The 20,348-nt window shown below is 45.4% G+C and overlaps 1 protein-coding gene across 1 annotated transcript in view; it reads left to right on the top strand.

Moving 5' to 3' along the window:
* Positions 1 to 20,348, top strand: part of SLCO2B1 (solute carrier organic anion transporter family member 2B1) — a 57,965-nt gene that overhangs the window by 25,477 nt on the left and 12,140 nt on the right. Inside the window, exons 5-9 of the mRNA XM_087937855.1 lie at positions 1,802 to 2,014; positions 3,506 to 3,604; positions 4,773 to 4,903; positions 13,491 to 13,602; positions 20,093 to 20,257. Of these exons, the coding sequence (XP_087793981.1) occupies positions 1,802 to 2,014; positions 3,506 to 3,604; positions 4,773 to 4,903; positions 13,491 to 13,602; positions 20,093 to 20,257 (720 nt within the window). The remainder of the gene's footprint in view (positions 1 to 1,801; positions 2,015 to 3,505; positions 3,605 to 4,772; positions 4,904 to 13,490; positions 13,603 to 20,092; positions 20,258 to 20,348) is intronic.

The raw sequence follows: 20,348 nt of genomic DNA, 5'->3' as shown, positions 1-20,348 counted from the left end.
TGTGAAGTGGTTGCTTTGTTTCCCCAATACACTGCGTTGTACTGCATTTATCACATGGCTCGGTTTGTGTCTGGAGGTTTTATCCCTGGGGTGGACAGTTTCTCTCTTAGTGTATTCTTGGGTTTGAAGTGTGCATGCCGGTGGTGGTATGCTACCGGTTCGGCCCGGTTCAACTGAACCGGTAGCAAAAATTCCTACCAGTTGAGAGGAGGGGGAAAAAGCCTCTCCAATGATCAACTGAGAGGTGAAAGAAGAGAAAAGGGCAGCTGATCGGCACTGCAGGCCTCCGCTGGCATGGGGAAAGCTGTGTGTGTGTACGTTAGGTTCACGCACGATCCCCAAACCAGTAGTGGAAGAGGTAAGATCCCACTGCTGGTGCATGCGTGTTGTGTTGGTTGAAAATCCTCCTGAGCTTTTCCGATGTTCCTGAAATCCTCAGAAAGAGCGCTAACGACCAGATGACTACAAGGAATGTAAAATTAAATCCTTCCATCCTCCACCATTCAGTCAGAACTGAAGAAGCTTCTTGGATGAGAGGAGAAAAGGAAAAACAAAGTCCAGTTGCCTTCTGGAAAAAGCACCTTTGGGATAACTTTCTATAAATGTTCTTCTTCACGGGATCCGCTTTTTCAAGTTTTAAATTTGGAACTATGGGACAATCCGTTGATTTCCAGCTCTCCAAAAATGACAAATGACTAAGCCATTCTTTGTCTTCCTGTAAAGCCACGCTCTATAATTATGTCCCTGATTTATTATATTTCTTATATAACAGAAGACATTATGTAAGATATTATAATTTTATTGATTGAGTCAATGCCTAATTCTTTGCCTCCTTCTTGGAGAGCCACTCAAGAGTCGTTGGAAATAGGGTGGCCTAAAAACCAAAATAAGAAACAAATTAAAAAATAAACATTTCTAAGCTTTTGTATTTTTTGAGGCGGAGAAAAATATGGTTTAGGGGCAGCGTGCCATCTCCAGCATCCCTTCTATAGATCCCAAATTGCTTGGATTGATTGAAAGTGACGTGTGGCCCTTATTGATGCTTGAACTAAACCTAAAAGAAACAACTAACTCAGATCAGATGTCAGAGAGAGCGGGTGAAGATGGCTGCTCCCTAACAGGTCCCCGAATCTATGTTTTCTGGGGCAAATAATCTGCTTCAATTTGGTTTAGCTGGTGGCAGATTCGGACAGTGAGAAGGTTGGGGAGGAACCTGGGCCAGTCCTGGAGTCTGGGGAAGGCTCTGACGAGGGCTCTGTGTCGGAGGCAGAGATGGGGTCAGGGCCGTCTGACAGTTATCAGCTGAATCGGAGATCAGTGGGGAAGAAGAACAGCTGGAGCCTGTTCCCTGTGTGCGCATGCACAGAGCTGCCAGAGGAAGGGAAAAATTAAGGAACAAGGGTCGATTTGGGAGTAAAGGCTCCGGTGGATGGGGAATGGCCCCTCCCATTGGGAATAAAAGAGGAGCGAAAGGGGAGTGGGGTTTGCAGGAGACAATTCAATTCATTAGGGTGAAGCTCTGTTCCTGACTCCTTGCCAGATATTGTCTGCTACAGCGTGGCATTTGGAAGGTATCAGCCTGGCAGCTCTCCAAGCCTGATAAAGGCCTGTAATTGTGAACTCTCTTGAAAGACTTGTTGGCCGGGATTTTGCTGGAGAGGAATTCACTGTAAACTAAATAAAAAGGTGTTGTTGTTTTTTTTAATCGGAACGAGGAGTCGGCTTCATGCTTTAGGGGAAAGCCGAGGTCGGAACAAATTGTGAGAATGGACTACCCGACCCTCTGGCTTTCTCTCCCCAGGTTCCCCCAGTAACAGCACGGACATCTGCCTCCCTCACCGGAAGGGGCTCATGACCGACGTCTGCACCGGAAGCCAGAGAGAGAGCAATGTCGTCCTGATTCTGCTCCTCTTCGGGCAAACCTTGCTGGGCCTTGGTGGGGTGCCCATCCAGCCCTTTGGCATCTCCTACATCGATGACTTCGCCAGCCCAACCAACTCCCCTCTCTATATAGGTGGGCGCCTGCGTACCACGACTCACCCAAACCCACCAGGGAGTCCGGATCATACCGGGATTACGTCAAGTTTGGGGGGGGGTTAGAATGTCGCCCCAATCGTGGATAACGGAGGGAGGGCTTTTTCGGAAGGGGCTGTTGGGGGAAGCTTTGTGCGCGCGTGCGTGCGCGCACACACACAGACACACACACACACCATTTCATGGAGGCAGTTCTTATCAACTTCACTGAATGGTATCATCAGCAGGATTTTCTTGCCCTATTTTTTTTTTATATATATTGGTATAAGGTCTCCTTCCAGAGCAGGGGGCTGGACTAGAAGACCTCTAAGGTCTATTCTATTCTACTATATTCTATTCTATTTTCTATATTCATCTATTCCATTCTATTCTATTCTGTTCTATTTTCTATTCCATTCCATTCTATATTCTCTTCTCTTCTCTTCTCTTCTCTTCTCTTCTCTTCTCTTCTCTTCTCTTCTCTTCTATTCCTATTCTATTCTATTCTTCATTCTATTCTATTCTATTTTCTATATTCATCTATTCCATTCCATTCTATTCTATTCTGTTCTATTTTCTATTCCATTCCATTCTATATTCTCTTCTCTTCTCTTCTTTCTCTTCTCTTCTCTTCTCTTCTCTTCTCTTCTTTCTATTCTATTCTATTCTATTCTTCATTCTATTCTATTCTATTTTCTATATTCATCTATTCTATTCATTTATTCTATTCTTTCTTATTCTATTCTTTCCTATTCTATTTTCTATAATCATCTATTCTATTCTATTCTATTCTATTCTGTTCTATTCTATTCTATTCTATTCTTCATTCTATTCTATTCTATTTTCTATATTCATCTATTCCATTCTATTCTATTCTGTTCTATTTTCTATTCCATTCCATTCTATTCTATTCTATTCTATATTCTATAATCATCTATTCTATTCTATTCTATTTTCTATATTCATCTATTCTTCAATTGCATTCTGTTTTGTTCTATTCTATTCTATTCTATTCTATTCTATTCTATTCTATTCTATTCTATTCTATTCTTCATTCTATTCTATTCTATTCTATTCTATTCTATTCTATTTTCTATATTCATCTATTCTATTCATTTATTCTATTCTTTCTTGTTCTATTCTTTCCTATTCTATTTTCTATAATCATCTATTCTATTCTATTCTATTCTATTCTATTCTATTCTATTCTTCATTCTATTCTATTCTATTTTCTATATTCATCTATTCTTCAATTGTATTCTGTTTTGTTCTATTCTATTCTATTCTATTCTATTCTATTCTATTCTATTCTATTCTATTCTATTCTATTCTATTCCATTCCATTCCATTCTATTCTATTCTATTCTTCTCATTCCTTCCATTCTGTTCTTTCTTATTCTATTCTATTCCATTCCATTCCATTCTTCCTGTTTGTCTCACATTTTCTGTTCTTTCAAAAAAAAAATCCTCTTTTTTTCCCTCTTCTGCCCAGGGATTATTTTTGCTGCAACCGCACTCGGTCCGGCCATCGCCTTCATCTTGGGATCGTTTATGCTTCGTTTGTATGTCGACATTGACAAAGTTTCTTCAGGTGTGTTGACAAACCTTCTACCCACCTGGGCCTATTTCTGAGAAAATAAATCCGGTATGTCCATCTTCTTTGAGGGTGATGACGGTGGTGATGTCCTGATGGTGGTAATGACGTTTTATTACCAAACTAGGTAACACCATCAGTGCTAGAAGAGAGTGGGGTTTCTGGAGAGGAGGAGGAGGAGGACTGTGGGGTCTTTGGCGCTGTGTACTGTGGTAATCCCAAAGATGCTTTTCCAAAAGGCAACCGGACTTTCCTGGGATTGTTGTTTTTTTTTCCTTAAAGGAGTTTCGCTCCTCAACTGAGAAGCTTCCTCACTTCTTCAGTCCAGAATTGAAAAAGCTTCTTGGATGAGAAGCAAAATATCCTATAAGGTGGAAAAAAAAAACCCCAAGAAAGTCCAATTGCCTTTTGGAAAAACACCTTTGGGATTGCCACATATCATAACGCCGGGGAAACTGAGGCAGCCCTTCTGATCTCCAGCCCAGCGCCACCATAGTTTAACCGGTGATTTCAAATGAGCTTAGTCCTGTTCTGATCTAGGCTTCTTCAGAAAGCATAAAACACAACCTTAGTTTCGGCAAAACCCATTTTTTATTTCCATGGCTGTGAATTACATTCATTCCCAGCCTGCCAGACTTCACAAACAGTATTCCAGGGGAATGTTGATAAACACCCACCTTATCGCACTTGGAATGCGGCCAGAGAACTATTGGCCAATACACAGGACAAGGCCAGACTCAGCACAAAGTCAAACAGAATTTTTCAAAGCTTAAACTGACTAGACGAACTAGTTGCTTCCTGCAAAAGCTCATGTCCCGTTCGCTCCTCTTTTATGGGAGGAGCCAATCATCTCCAAGGTGGGGCCTTATTCCTGAGTCGTCTCTGCTTTCTCAATTGTTCTTGTCTTCTGGTAGCCCTGTGCATGCGCAGGCTGGGAACCGGCTCCAGAAGTTCCCCCGCCTCACTGCTGTCCGAACCCGAAGGCAGCTGATGACTGCTAGCCTGCCCTGGCCCCATCTCTGCCTCTGATGAAGAGCCCTTGTCCGAGCCTTCCTCGGCCTCCAGACCTGGGCCAGGTTCCTCCCCCACCTCCTCACGACTGTCCGACTCTGCGGCCGACTCCGTCAGCCGCCACAAGTTCCTCTCTCCTCTGGTTATGTTTCAGCGGAAGTCCTCATCACTAACAAGGATCCACGATGGGTTGGGGCTTGGTGGCTTGGCTTCATTTTTACCGCCAGCATGGTGGCCATCGCTTCGATCCCTTATTTTTTCTTCCCGAGAGAAATGCCGAAAGAGGTAAGAACTCACCGGACCACCTCAAAGCAGGAAGGAGAGCTGCCCCCTTAAGGGAATGCTCCATGGGAAATGTAGTTCATGCCTCTTGGGAGATGTAGTTCATGTCACGTGATCACATCCGTAATCCTGATTGGCCGCTGAATTGATGTCTGGTTGAGAAGGGGGAGTTTTGGGGGGCGTTCTTACCTGGACCCCAGCATCGTGCTAGAGTCTTCCTTTGCTATAACGCTATGGGATGAAGGTAACCACCTTTTTACACTATGGAGGCGACTGTTGAGGTAAAGATCGGACGTTAGATGAATCTCAACATAATTGTGAGTTATGAGGATGCCTAATATAACCCAATAAAATTAACTTTGCATGGAAGCCTTTGTAGCGTTGGGCTGCTTGTCTCTATTCAGCCAGAAGACGGGAGACTTGAAAGTGAAAAGATGGTTAAGTGAAATGATGGTTACCTTCATCCCATAGCGATATGCCAAAGGAAGACTCCAGCTCTCGTTCCTAAATTAACTATATACTGTATAACCAGCACAATGATTCTCAAGTGAATCCGGCTTCCCCGTTGACTTTGCTTGTCGCAAAAGTGGCTCACCTGGATGAATGGCTGCAGAAGTTGATGGAATTGGCCAAAATGGCAAAACCTTCATGGTTCTTCTTCTTCTTCTTCTACTTATCCTTCCTCACTTCTCGGACCCCTTTTCCTCCCCACGGCTTTTCCATTTACTGTTTCATTTTGTATTTTACCATATTTCACTACTCAGTAAAAGTGTAAAACTTGACACCTGACACCCCCCCACGGGGAGCTGTATCCGTCATAAATGCGAGTCGGTTTGCCCAACGTCTGAATTTTGATCTGATAAACATATGGGGAGGCTGCAATGGAGGTAAGTGTGGAAAATGGCCATAAGTCACTTTTTTTTTCAGTGCCGTCGTAACTTCAAACGGGCACTAAATGAATGGTTGTAAGTTGAGGACTACCTGTGCATAGAAAGCCAGCCCAGCACATTCACAAACGTGTATTGTGCACAGGCACACGCATTGGAGTTCTCTCTATCTCTGGCCTTCCCTGTCTTCCCCAAAAACGGGCAGCAGGCTGACAGCAGCAGCCATATTTCACCCAAGGGCAGAGGGTCAATTGCCCAGGTGAGGAACAAGGTAAGATGTTTCTCTGCCGTAAATTGCTGATTGCTGTTTGTTCAAGCCTGTCTCAAAGTACTTGCATGTATACCCTGTTTCCCTGAAAATACGACCTACCCTGAAAGTAAGTCCTAGCTTGATTTTTACACGTGTGCCCAATATAAGCCCTACCTCCCAAAAATAAGACCTAATTAAGATCCGCCCACTCCAGAGTGGACAGGTAAAAATTAAACTAGGGTGGGGATGGGTGTGTATGAAGCTGCCCTACTACTTACCTTTGGACAGTTGCAGCCAGGCCTTGCACATCCTGACACCTGCCTTGCTGGCCCATTTCTTCTGCAGCCGGCAAGGCTGGCCAGGCTTTCCTGAAGGCCTCTGGAGCTGAGAACAAAGCTCAGGATCGATCCAGAGGTCTGTTATATCGGCTGCAGAGGCCTTCAGGAAAGCCTTGCCGGCTGCAGAAGAAGAAGTTCCTTAAGGCCTCTGTGAGCAAAAAGGAGGCCGGGGGACGACTCACACAAGTGAGGTTAGTCAGGAGTTTCCCCCGAAAATAAGACCTGGTGCCTTTTTTGGTGGCCCCAAAAATATAAGACAGGGTCTTCTTTTCGGGGAAACACAATATCTGTTTGGGGGGATAAAACCACTCTATGTAAATACAAACCTACTTACTGTATTTGCTCCTGACTTGTCACACCTGGTCCCATTGTGAGGCCTTGGACAAGGTTTGATTTCCTACCTGGCTTGGCTTCAAACCTTTTCGAGAGAGCTCCCGCGTTCGGTGTCATCATTCATCTGCTGTTCTCGATAGGACCTTGGATAGGAACGAACCTCTGCAGAGTGATGGCAGCCCTGTCCAGAACTTTTTGTGATTAATTCTGCATCCACAATCACATCCATCATCCCTCTCTCTATCTTTCTGCTTGGATGTCTCTGTGTTCTCTCTGGCTCCAGTCCTTCCTCTCTCAGGTTTATCATTTATTCTGTGCTCATCTCCCGTTTCTGTCGTGAACTTAATACACGACATTACAACCTAGCTTTTAACTAACCTTTATCGCTGATCAAAGAGGTGGAGATTATATATATATATATATATATATATATATATATATATATATATATATGTTTTCTGAGGTTCTCAGGTATTTATATGTGGATCTTTGGTTGTACGCGGGAGAAAACCCGAACAACCAAAGATCCATATATATATATATATATATAGGCTCCGATTCCCGAGCCTGTGCTGTCAGAGGAAGAGGACTCGGAAGATGAGGAGGAGGAACTGGGAATGCCTTCCTCCCCAGGACCTTCCTCTCTGGCAATGCCTTCCTCCCTGATAATGCCTGAGGTTTCATCAGACAGCCGAGAGGAACAGCCTGAGATTAATCAGGAGGAAGGCATATCGGAGCAGCCCCTGACAGGGAGTCAAGAGGAAGAATGTTGGCTTGATCCTAAGCAGCGTCGTAGGGAGAAACGTGAGCGGCAACGTAGGAGGCGTGGGAGGGTCAGAGAGTGAGCTGAGCCATTGAGCCACACCTCACAGGGGATAAAAGTGGGTGTGTTGTCGGCTGGAACTTTGTACGGGACAAAGTTTGATCTTACTTCAGGTTTTCTTTGTGAATGATTCTTGTGGTCTGCCTTGTAATTTTCTGGAAGTAGCTTTTTACTTGTTATCAGTTCGGATAACGTCCTTGGCAGGCAGAGCGTGTTGGAATGCCAAGGACGTTATCAATTCCGAAGAATTAACTCTGTGAAGTCCGAGCCAGCCTGCCTGCCTGTGTTTGTGTGAGTTTGTACTCTTTCATCTTTTGGGAAAAGAAGAAAGGTGAGACAGAACATTTTTTGTCCCGTACCTGACTTAAACCATCTTTTACCTAAGATGGACCACCAGCAACAGTTTCAACAACAGCTGCAAGATGAAAATCAAACTCTACAACAGCAAGTGGCTCAATTAACAGCCCAACTTGCTTTGCTGCAGGCTCATGCAGCTCCTCCTCCCCCTCCCCGTCGGAAATGCCCGGTGGCTGTGCCGGATAAGTTTTCTGGGCAGCCTGAGATGTTCCCGGCTTTCACGGGACAGTGCCAGTTATTTATGGCTATGGAGGTTTGTGATAAGCCTCCTTTCCGGCTTGGCCTCTAGATGGGCCACACCTTTGTTGCTCAAGAACAGCCCATTATTAACTAATTACCAGGGTTTTTGGCAACACATGCGCCACATGTATGAAGACCCCATATGAGTGCAGACGGCAGCCAGGCGCCTTAAGGACCTTCGCCAAGGCAGGCGCCCCCTGCAAGAGTTTATTTCTGAATTTCGGCTTTTGTGCCTGGACTCCAACTGGAATGACGCAGCGTTAATGGACGCCTTCCAGGATGGCCTGTTAGATGAGCTGCAGGACAAGTTAGTTCGAGTGGAACCAGCCTCGACGCTCTGGTGGTGCAATGCTTGCGCATCGACGCACGTCTCCAATGGTGAAAGAACCGTTGTACCATCCAGGAGCAGCCATCTACACCTGTACCACAGCGTCCTGTGCTAACACACCCCGGGTCACCTAATGTGTCGTGGCAATGGCCGAGGAGCCAATGGAGTTAGGAGCGGTCAGACCTCGCCTGACGGCCCAGGAGAGAACGCAGTGATGCCAAGGAGGTTGGTGCTTGTATTGGTGGGGGGAGGACATTTCGCTATTTCTTGTCCTCTAAAGCAAAGTGGGGCGCTCAAGCCTGTGCCTGAATCTCGGCGTGATCAGTCGGGAAACGGGGCAGGCTCGACCTGGGGGGAAACCCTCGGCTGGGCACATATCAAACACCCACCTGAATTAGCGGAGGTTGACTCTGGGCCCCCTCGGCATCTAATTTTGGACACTTGATCTTCAAGGGGCCTATAACCTGGTGTGGATGTGGGAGGGGGACGAATGGAAGACAGCATTTGGCACCCGATACGCCCATTTTGAGTACATTGTGATTCTGTTTGGGTTGACCAACGCCCCCGCAATCTTCCAGCACCTGATGAGTGACGTGTTTTTGGATATGTTAGATCGGTTTGTGGTGGTGTACTTGAACGATATTCTGATCTATTCTGGGTCCAGGGACTGCCACCTTCGACACGTTCGTCTGGTCTTGCAACGCCTTCGGGAGCACCAACTTTATGCGAAGCTGGAGAAATGTTTCTTCTTCCAGACTTCCATTGAGTTCCTTGGGTACATCATCTCTCCCAAAGGTATCGCCATGGACCTGCGTAAGGTGGAGGCCTTATGTAGTCGGGAACCCCCTCATGGCGTGAAGGACGTTCAATGCCTATTGGGGTTCGCTAACTATTACCGGACCTTCATCCCAGGTTTTGCCAAGCTGACAGGTCCAATAACCCAGCTCCTTTGAAAGAAGGTCCCGTTCCAGTGGGCCCCCTCACAGCAACAGGCTTTTGGGGCCCTCAAGAATGCCTTCATCGCAGAACCCGTCCTGAGGCATCCTGATCCGCATCGTCCTTTTGTGGTGGAGATGGATGCGTCCAACATGGCTATTGGGGCAGTGCTGTTGCAAGCCCCGGTGGATAGCGTCACTCTTTTTCCCTGCACTTATTATTCCTGGAAACTCACTCCTCCTGAACGTAATTACACCATCTGGGAAAAAGAGTTGCTGGCTATCAAGGCTGCATTTGAGGCTTGGCGACATCACCTCGAGGAGCCCCAACACAAGGTGGAGGTCCGGACGGACCATCAGAATTTAGACCATTTGTCAATGGTGAGAAAGTTGAACCAGCGGCAGATCCGGTGGTCGTTGGTTTTTGCCCAGTTCAATTTTTCTGTGACCTATATCCCCAGTGGTCACAATCAGAGGGCGGATGCCCTGTCCTGCAAACCTGAGTATCTTTGCCCCAAGGACCCCCTTCCTCTACAGACAGTGCTGCCAGTAGAATCCTTGGCCGCAGTTCAGAAACCGGTGGACTTGCGGACTCAGGTGCAAGAGGCGCAGCGCCTAGATGCTTGGTTGCAGCAGAGGATAGGGAGATTGGACCCGAATCCCCATGGACTTTGGAGGAGGGCTTACTCAAGCATCGGGGCTGGTTGTACGTACCCTCGGGGCAGCTTTGAGCCCTTATTATGACTCAGCGTCACGACAAGCCTGCAGCCGGCCATTTTGGGTTTTTTAAGACCCTTCAACTTGTAATGTGGACTTTTTGGTGGTCTCAAGTATGGCATGATGTCCATGCCTATGTCATGTCCTGTGTATCGTGCAGGCAAGCAAAAGCCGTGATGGGTGCACCTCCTGGTCTCCTCCAACCTCTGCCGACTCCAGAAAGACCATGGGGAGCGATTTCCATGGACTTCTTGACTCATTTACCATCATCCTCGGGATTTACGGCTGTGCTTGTGGTGGTCGACATGTTGACAAAAATGGCCCACTTCATTCCGTGTCATAAATTGCCATCAGCCTGTACAACTGCCCGTTTGTTCTTGCAGCATGTTTTTCGTCTCCGTGGTCTGCCAGACAGGGTAGTTTCTGACCGCGGTGTACAATTTACAGCCCAATTTTGGGAAAGCCTGATGACCGCGTTACAGGTGCAGGTGTGCTTGTCGTCGGCACACCATCCAGAAACTGATGGTGGGATGGAGAAGGTCATTGGCATTCTCAAGCAATATTTGCGTTGTTTTGTAAACCACCGGCAGAACAACTGGGTCGATTATCTCCCTCTGGCGGAGTTTGCATTCAACAACTCCCAGTACACCTCCACCCAAATGACACCATTTTATGTTAATGTGGGGTACCATCCGCGGTTCTTTCCGTTGACACTCTTAGATTCCCTTGTTACCGAGACTCAGGAATTCCTTTCGGAACTACACTCAGTTCAGCAGTTAGTTTGGCAGCAACTGATACGGGCCAAGGAAGATTACAAGCGGTTCACAGATCGCTCTCGACGGGCAACGTCTCCACTGGCTGTAGGAGACCGTGTGTGGTTGTCCACAAAACATCTTCAGCTCGACCGCCTGATAAAGAAGCTGGACCATCGGTTCTTCGGCCCATTTCCCATCGAGGCGGTCATCAACCCCGTAGCCTATCGACTGACTCTACCGCGCTCCATGCGAATTCATCCAGTCTTCCACCGTTCCCTTTTGGTCCCCGACGCCCCTTCGTGTGATCTCCGACATCCCGCAGCTGAGGAACGTTTTCATTTTTGTATGCTTGGGACTGGGGTCCTTCTATCTCCGCTCGATGATGTAATTTTCTCTGCTCCTTTCTAGCGGCTGCTCAGCATCTCTAGACACGCTGAAATCTTCTAAAACGGTTTATCGTAAATTGCATCTCTCCTCTTTTATTTTTAGAGCATTTGCAAACCATTTCGGAACATCACGAGAGCCTCTTCTATACGAATCCGGCCGATGCCTTTCCGTAAAACTCCTGGCTGGCTTCCTATCTCTCGCTTCTCATTAACAGGCAGAGATAGCCTTTTGCCTTCTATAGTCTCTTATTCTAAAAGCCCCATAATAAGTTTTCTCTTTTTTTTAAAAAAATGGTGGTTTCGGAGAAGCTCCTTGGATGTGAAACGAAAGAGGAAAAGAAAACCAAGAAAATTCAGCTGCCTTTTTTGGGGGGGGAAGGCAACTTTGGCAAACATTGGCAAAACTAACAAAGGTGGTGTGGGAAGTCACACACGCTCTCCTAAAGAATGACATATTTTGAGGAATATTTTAAAAAGGGGAAGAATATTATACTTCCCAAAGAGAGAAATGGAGAAATGAAGCAGGTATTAAAGAAAGATTTTGCCAGCCTATTCCAAAACCAGACTGAGGAGGCCCTTTTTTTAGAAATGCAGATTTGGTCACCCATTCAAGACAGGGATATTTTGAAACAAAAGCAGAATACTAGGATTAGCCCTCACCTGAGATCCAAACCAGAACAAAGCCATTAAGCCACAATAGGAATGATTGCATCGTCCTCAAAGCAATCCAAAGTTCAACCAAATGTAGCTCAGACAAACACCTAGGATTTGTGCTTTGCCTATAAGCCAGCCGTGACCCTTACATGGCCCCATGGGAGTCTGACAACAGCCCATAGAATGCACGTTCTTGCACAGGAACAGGAAGCTCAAGTGCAAAGCCCAAGAGAAGGTATACAACCCCTTCTCAACTCCATTTGGTCAGCTATTACCAGAACCATGGGTTTGGTGATTCCGCTTTACCGTGAAATCCTCTCTCCGATCAGCCTCCATGTTTCCAGCGTCTTCTTCTCCTGGCTTGAAACTGAACCAGATGGATATTTCTTCCCACCGAGGAATACAAATTAGATAAACCAATAACTACGTGGGAACAGTAGAAAGGTTGAGGGTCAAAAGGGGGAAATAAGAAGCGGCAATATCAGAGTCATTTTGATATAAGCAGTCCTTGGCTTACATCTGTTCATTTAGCGACCACTCAAAGTTACAATGGCACTGAAGAAAGGGACTCAGGACCGTGTTTCACACACAACCTTTTCAGCATCCCCCTGGTCACGTGATAAATATTCACACCCTTAGCAACCGAATCATACCGTGTTTCCCCCAAAATAAGACCCCGTCATATATTTTTTCCATCAAAAAAAGACACCAGCTCTTATTTTGGGGGGATGTCATGCGAAGACGAACCTCATTTGCACGCGTCACCCCCCCGGCCTCCTTGTCACTGTCCGAGGCCTTCAGGAACTTCTCCTGCAGCCGGCAAGGCTACCCTGAAGGCCTCTGTAGCCAATAACAGAGCTTTGGATCGATCCAGAACTTCGTCCTCGGCTCCAGAGGCCTTCAGGAAAGCCTGGCCAGCCTTGCTGGTGGCAGAAGAAGTGGGCTGGCAGGGGTGTGTGAGGCCTGGTTACACCTGCCCAAAGGTAAGTAGTAGGGCAGCTCCTCCCACCCTGTCCCCAACCTCGCTTAATTTTTACCCACTCACTCTGGAGTGGGAGGCATCTTAATTAGGACATATTTTGGGGGTAGGGCTTATATTGGGCACACGTGTAAAAATCAAGCTAGGGCTTACTTTCAGGGTAGGTCGTATTTTCGGGAAAACAGGGTAGTTTATGACAGTTCCAGCATCCCGGGTCACGTGGTCCCCTTTTGCGACCTGACCAGCGAAGTCAAGGGGGAAGGCCAGATTCGCTGAATGAGCACGCAACTAACTTAACTGCTGCAGTGATTCGCCTAACAACCGTGGCAAGCAAGTTTGTAAAACAGGGCAAAACTCACTTAACACCTGTCTCACTTAGCAAAGGGAAATTTTAGGTCCAGCTGTGGTCACAAGTCGAGGATTATCTGTAGTCAATGGAATAAATGGAATTATCTTCAGAAACCCAGGTCCATAGGCTGGGATCTTGTGGCAGGGAGTACTTCTGACTTTGGGGAAGCGCCTTGTAGAACCCTTGCCTAGGGACTAAGTCTCCTAGAAGTGGCCTGGTCCTTTTCCCTTTTGAATTTTCTACTTCCTTCCCTCCCAAGGATGAGGCCAGACGGAAGAACATTGCGGACATGAGCAAGGAAGAAGTCGCCGAGCAGCTTAAGAATAAAACCACGGAGGAGGAAGGCCTCACCCTCATGCAATTCATTAAAAGTAAGTCTTTGGCGTCAAGAGTATATTCATGAACTGGTAACAAAGTCAGCCAATGAGAGCTGAATTGAGGGCTGAGAGAACCTGGGCGTGGTTCATCTCTGTGATCAGCTCTAAAGTGAAAGAGAAACTAACTTTTCCTTGCTCGCCTGATGAACTCAAGTGAAACTGACGTCTGTTTCTGAGCTCCCGAGTTGCTGTTCTGCTCTGAACCTGTAACCTGTTGGAGAAATCTACAACTGGTATTGTAAAATTTACTTTGTGTGTTTATAAAGAAGTCAAATGAAGTCTCAGCCATCTGCGTTTACTTTTGTAGCACTGAATTTACACTGCGGTACTCTGAACATTTGGCCCAGGTGGTCAACTCACCTGGCAGGTTTCTTCATCGGTCATTGATCTGGGTGGGCCTCACCAAATAATCCTCATTCGCCCCGGGGTAGACAGGGACAATGCGCCACACAGCCCATTCTCTGCAGCTAACTCACCATGGCCAATTATTTGAAGCCCAGGGATGGGTTTCAAATAATTTAGCAACCGGTTCTCTACCCGGTTGCTGGGTGGGCAGGGTCATGGTGGGCGTGGCCTAGTTCAGCCTCCTGCGCTACCCTGGGAGCAAAAACAGGCCGCAAGGGTGACTCCTGGGAGAGGTGAGGCGGGGTGGGCGGGGCAAGCCAGTCGCCGGAACTCCCAGTTTGCTGCACCAAATGTAAAATTAACACCCGGTTCGCCCAAACCGGTGTGAACCGGTAGCAACCCAAGCCCCTGAACTCACCACAGCCAACATGCTGATATTGTGAAGGTCCTTTCTTAGTCTTTTCTCATCTGCTTTTTTTTTTCCTCCTTAAGTTTATTTTCTTTCATTCTCTAAGTCACTTTTGGTCTTGGAAGTTTTGTTTCTCGAGTTAAAATAATAATAATAGTAAAAAAAAAAGGCCAAATAGATAAAATCCTGATAAAGAACGAACACTGGGTTCCTCTCGCGGAGATTTCCCAGAACATAATTTGAACACCCGTATATCTTTTCCAATCGATAGATTAAACCTTAACCTCCCATTTCTCTCTGGCTTTCTGGACACAGGACAGCAGCACAGTTCCACGCTGACCAAGGTTATGGATCTTCCTTTATTTATGTATAATTCATGCTCTTTTCCAGTGTGAATTATATATATCCCTATATTTGGCTCCCAGGCTCATTAACGCCCCTGACACGTTAATTCCACCGTCCTAAATGAATGCCCGAAGCTTCCATTTTTCAAAGATACAGATTTTAAACAGAGGAAAGGGCCCAAGATAAATTGCCCTAATGAAAAAGAACAGGGAAAATTGCAGGAGGGACGAAATTTAGGAGGTCTCTTATCCGTATTAGAAGAGGACAGTTTGATTTAAAGTTCTTCAGTTGCCACGAGGCAGAAAACCTATATTTATGGACCTTGGTTCTTCCAAATGTATAAAGAGAGAGAGAGAGAGAGAGAGAGAGAGAGAGAGATATAGGACTCTTTTGTGTTAACACATTGCCTCGGAGTATTGATTGCAAATACAGCTTGCTCCAAAGTGAGAAATTTAAGATTCCTCCCTTCCTATTCTTGGGATACGGAGTTAGGAATAACTGCTGTTTTGGCACAAAGTCAGTAGTTAATTTTTCCTAGAGGCCAATGGTGTTTTGGTGGTGTGCTGCCCACTAGGCATGCTCTTCTATCCTGTTAACAGAAGAACCGAGGTGGAAGGGACCCTGGAGGTCTTCTAGTCCAACCCCTGCCCAAGCAGGAGAAGATAGAATAGAATAGAATAGAAAATAGAATAGAATAGAATAGAATAGAATAGAATAGAATAGAATAGAATATAGAAGAGAAGAGAAGAGAAGAGAAGAGAAGACTAGAAGAGAAGAGAAGAGAAGAGAATTCTTTATTGGCCAAGTGTGATCGAACATACAAAGGAATTTGTCTTGGTGCAAATGCTCTCATTGCACATAGAAGAAAAGGTACATTTGTCAAGAGTCAAGAATCATCAGGTGCAACACCTAATAATAGTCACAGGGTACAATAAGCAGTCAAATCATACTAGGAAACAGTCCATATAAATCGTAAGGATACAAGCGACAGAGTCACAGTCATACAGTTACAAGTGGGAGGGGATGGGCAATAAGGAAGGATGAGAAGATTAAAAGTAATAATAATGCAGACTTTGTAAACAGTTGGACAGTGTTGAGGGAGTTAGTGGTTTAGCAGAGTGATGGCGTTCGGGGGAGAAAAAACTGTCCTTGTATCTAGTTGTTCTGGTGTGCAGGGCTCTATAGTGTCGTTTGGAGGGTAGGAGTTGAAACAGTTTATGTCTGGGAGGTGAGGGGTCTGTAGATATTTCCACAACCCTCTTTTTGACTCTTGCAGTATACAGGTCCTCCATGGAAGGCAGGTTGGTAGCCATTGTTCTTTTCTGCCATCCTAATTACCCTCTGGAGTCCGTGTCTGTCCTGCTAGGTTGCAGAACCGAACTAGACAGTCATAGAGGTGCAGATGGCAGACTCAATAATTCAGTTTATTAACTATACCATATCAGACAAATGCTTGTCCAATCCCTTCTTAAAAACCTCCAGTGTTGGAGCTTCCACAACTTCTGGAGGCGAGCAGTTCCACTGGTTAATTGTCCTCTCTCTCAGCAAGTTTCTCCTTAGTTCTAGGTTGCTTCTCTCCTGGATGAGTTTCCATCCGTTGCTTCTCCTCCTGCCTTCAGGGGCTTTGGTAAATAAATGGACTCCCTCTTCTTTGGGGCAGCTTCTCAAAAAGTAGACTAGATTCTTTTCACTAGACTAAGACATGCCCGGTTCCTGCAACCGTTCGTTGTATGTTTTAGCCTCCGGTCCCCTAATCATCATGGCTGCTCTTCTCTGCACTTTTTCCAGAGTCTCTACATTTTTATTGTGGTGACCCAAATGCCAAGAATTACCTGTAGCACAGACTTCCTTGCAGGGGGGAGCGGGGGGGTGTCACTTTTTCCACTTTTAGCTGAAACCGACTTTCAGCTGTGACTTTCGGTCTCTCGAGGAAGACCCAGACAAGTAATTAGGATATTTCAGCTCCTCTTGCTAATATCTCTCTGGAGTGTTTGTAAATCGTAGCCCTGGACAGTCTTCGAGGCATAACCACAGCAATCAGCTACCCTTGACATGATGTTGCCTTAACTTCCACGGCACTGATAGTTGTAATTATGGAAACTTTCTCAGTACTCTTATATCTAAGTGTATTCCCCGCTGTAGTATTATCTTTCTCTACTACCCCTTCTTATTGGTGTAATTATTAGGATGATGATTATTACTCTGCTGTTTTCCATGCACACTGAGATCTTCTGCACTAGAGACAAAGTCCTTGGGCGTCTAATCGCACTTGGCGATTAGTAAAATATTCTAATTCTTATTCTTCTTTTCTAATTCATTCTAATTCCAAATCCAATTCCAATTCTAATTTTAATTCTAATTCCAATTCTAATAATTCTAATTCTAATAATGATAATTCCAATTCCAATTTTGATTCCGATTCATTCTAATTCTGATTCCAATTCCGATTCTTTCTCAAGAATTACAGAAAAGCAAATGTACATTTCACGACTTTCCATTCAACAAAAAAAGTCGACGGAGGAAGCCAGATTCACTCAACGACCGTTTAATGATTCCTTGAACAACTTCACTGATCCACTCAGTGACCCTGAGGATCAACCCCGAAAACTCCATCCATTCAGTTTGCAACTCACTCAACCACTGCCTTGCTTAACAACAGAAAACGCTGCTCCCCAGGGCAGTCGTAAGTCGGGGACTGCCTGTATACGAATATATAAGGACCGTCCGGAGATGTTGAACCTGTCAGGAATCCTGCCAGATCTTGAATGCCCTTGATTTGGGAACAAGCAATTTTTCTGCAGGAGAGATGTGAGCAAAGATAAGGCAGGGGAACACAATTAAATTCCCTTCGTTCAAGCCCAGGCCTACAAAACTTGGAAGTTAATTGTCTGAACATTCCCAGCAACGGAAAAAAAAAAGGGAAAGTAGATTTCTTTGCCCATTTTTCTCCAGATTTCACTTACACGTTTTTTTAAAAAAGTATTGCTCGCGATCTAATCTAGATTTAACTTCCAGGTTCTGAACGTTGCTCGATTGTCCACGCCAGGTTTATAAAGCCTCCCTGTACCGGAAGCACTTAAAATATCTGAAAAATGATTAAAATTTGATAACTGCAGGGTGTAGAAGAGAGAGCAGTACAGAAATTTTTTTCCCCTCTGGAGGGAGCAGTGAGAGGGGGAGAACCAAGTTTCCTCCCCTATCCAGGTTGCCTCAGGATAGATTTAATCTCAGGCTGATCAGATTCTACCAAATTCGCTCGCTTCCAAAGACAATCCTTCCTCACCCAGGGATGGGATTCAGCCGGTTTGAGCCGGTTTGAGCAACCTGGTTATTCCATTGACATCCGGTTCACCAAACTGGTAGTTGAACCGACTGGCTGTTAGCTGTGCTTTCTGCAGGATGTTTCGGCAGTTCCAAGGAGGCTCCACAACCATTTGCACCACTCAGGTGACCCTGAGAGGACACAGGTAAACCTCCAAGTGGCCTCAACGGCCCTCTAAGAGGATGCAAATGACCAGCCGTCTGCAAGGAGTATCAATCCTTCCCTTCCCCACCGTCCAGTCAGAGCCGAAGAAACTTCTTGGATGAGAAGAGAAATGTCTTCAAAGAATAACCAGAAAGTCCAGTTGCCTCCTGAAAAAGCACCTTTATCTCCTAAGTATTTCTGGAGTTTCCTTTTTCCTTCTAGAAATAATTGTAACAGGACACCCGCTAACCACTTCCTTTCAACACAACGTAACTGCCACGGCTGGTCGCATTTTTAAAAGTCTAGGACAGACACGTCATGCCTGCAATTTTAAAAATGCAAGTAGTCCTCAACTTTATGACCACAATCGAGACCAACATTTTTGTTGCTAAGCGAGAGAGTTCTTCAGTGAGCTTTGCCCCATTTTTTCTTGCCCCGATTGTTAAACAAATCACTGCTGTTATTAAGTCAGGAACATGGTCGTTAAGTGAATAAGGCTCCACCCTGACTGTGCTTGTCGGAAGGTCGCGAAAGAGGATCATGTGATCCCGGGACATACGACAGTCCTAAGTCCATGCCAGTTGCCAAGCCTCTGAATTTCAATCAGGTGGCCGCGGGGATGCTGCAACGGTCGTAAGTGTGAAAAACCGGTCATAAGTCAACTTTTTTCAGCGCCGTTGTCACTTTGAACCAGTGTTAAATGAACAGTCACTTAACAACGGCGTGACTAACTTCACCACTGCCACAATTCGCTTACCAATTGTGGCAAGAAAGGTTGAGACACGGGGAGCAAATCCCGCTTAGCAAACGTTTCGCTTCACGACAAAAATATCGGGCTCGATTGTGGTTGTAAGCCAAGGACTACCTGTCAACTCGTCATGCATTCCTATGCCTGTTTTCAAGTTGCCATAAACAAGGGGGGAAGGGAAGGAAATCTGAAGGAGCCGTGTGGCCGTTTAAAACCAGAAGTACATTTCAACACGGTTGTATGTGGAAAATATATACTGTACATTGTCAGTTACACCTGAGAAGATGAAGGACAGAAGGGAATCCATGTTTTTGAACTATGAAATGAGCATCGGACAGTTATATAACTACGTTTAATAAACATGTATTGTTTTGTAACTTGTTACGTTCTAAAGTAAATGTCAGGTTTTTGGTTGGAACATGCGGGTTGTATTTTTGGGCATAAAGATATGAGAAGGAGATCCTGAGTCATTCTGACCTGAGTGGAACTGGTTAATGATCCACGGTGTTTTGATGGACATGACAGGAAGAAGCCATGAGAACAAGGGTAGTTTCCAAAGATAAGGAAACAGGTGCTACGCAACAATAATATCGGTGTGGCGTAGGGAGATATACGTAGCTTGTATAAATTGTCAACCTAGGAAAGGGGCAGAGACTGTATATTTGAGCTTGTATATAAACCCCAGTCCTCCTGGGGAAAATGTCTTCTGACATGAGTAGAATTCCCTTCTGCAAAAGCTTAATAATAAAACTCTTCCACATTGTTCACTGTCTCTGGCTGTGTTTTGTGATTATTATCACAAACACTTATCTTACAAAGATTGTAGCTAAGCTACCGGATCTTCTGCCCGGGAAAAATCCTTCATTGGAGAATCTGATTTATGACACACCCAGGGGGGAGGGGGGGAAAACAAGGTCGCAGGGGACTATAAATTACATATGCCAGTGTTGGCTTCATACAGGTTAATGCCGGACATGTTACTCCTAATAAATATTTTGGTTTCTTTTGAAGCTTAGGCCGAGGCTCATGATTTAATTAGGGCGATCGCCAGAATTCTGACACTACCTATCTTTGTGGTTAATCTATCTATCTATCTATCTATCTATCTATCTATCTATCTATCTATCTATCTATCTCTCTTGCTCTTCTTTTTCCCCTTTGTTTCTTGCAGTGTTTCCGGTGGTCCTGCTAAGAAATCTGAAGAATCCGATTTTCGTCATGGTGGTTTTGGCGATGGTTAACCTTTCAGCCATGATTGCTGGTTTATCCACTTTCCTGGCTAAATTCCTGGAGCAGCAATTTACTCTCTCCGCATCGGTGGCCAACATGATCCTAGGTAAGGGCCAGGTGTCTAAGGAGATTCTCAATCATCCAGGTCATGGTTGTCCCAAAAGGGGCTTCTTGAAAAAAACACCTTTGGGACTAGA

The sequence above is a fragment of the Pseudonaja textilis genome, chromosome 7 (genome assembly GCF_049901715.1).
Source record: "Pseudonaja textilis isolate UNSWEBS1 chromosome 7, rPseTex1.2, whole genome shotgun sequence".
NCBI classification, from domain to species: Eukaryota; Metazoa; Chordata; class Lepidosauria; order Squamata; family Elapidae; genus Pseudonaja; species Pseudonaja textilis.
The sequence above is the reverse complement of the archived record's forward strand: the minus strand, read 5'-3'. Positions and strand labels throughout refer to the sequence as shown.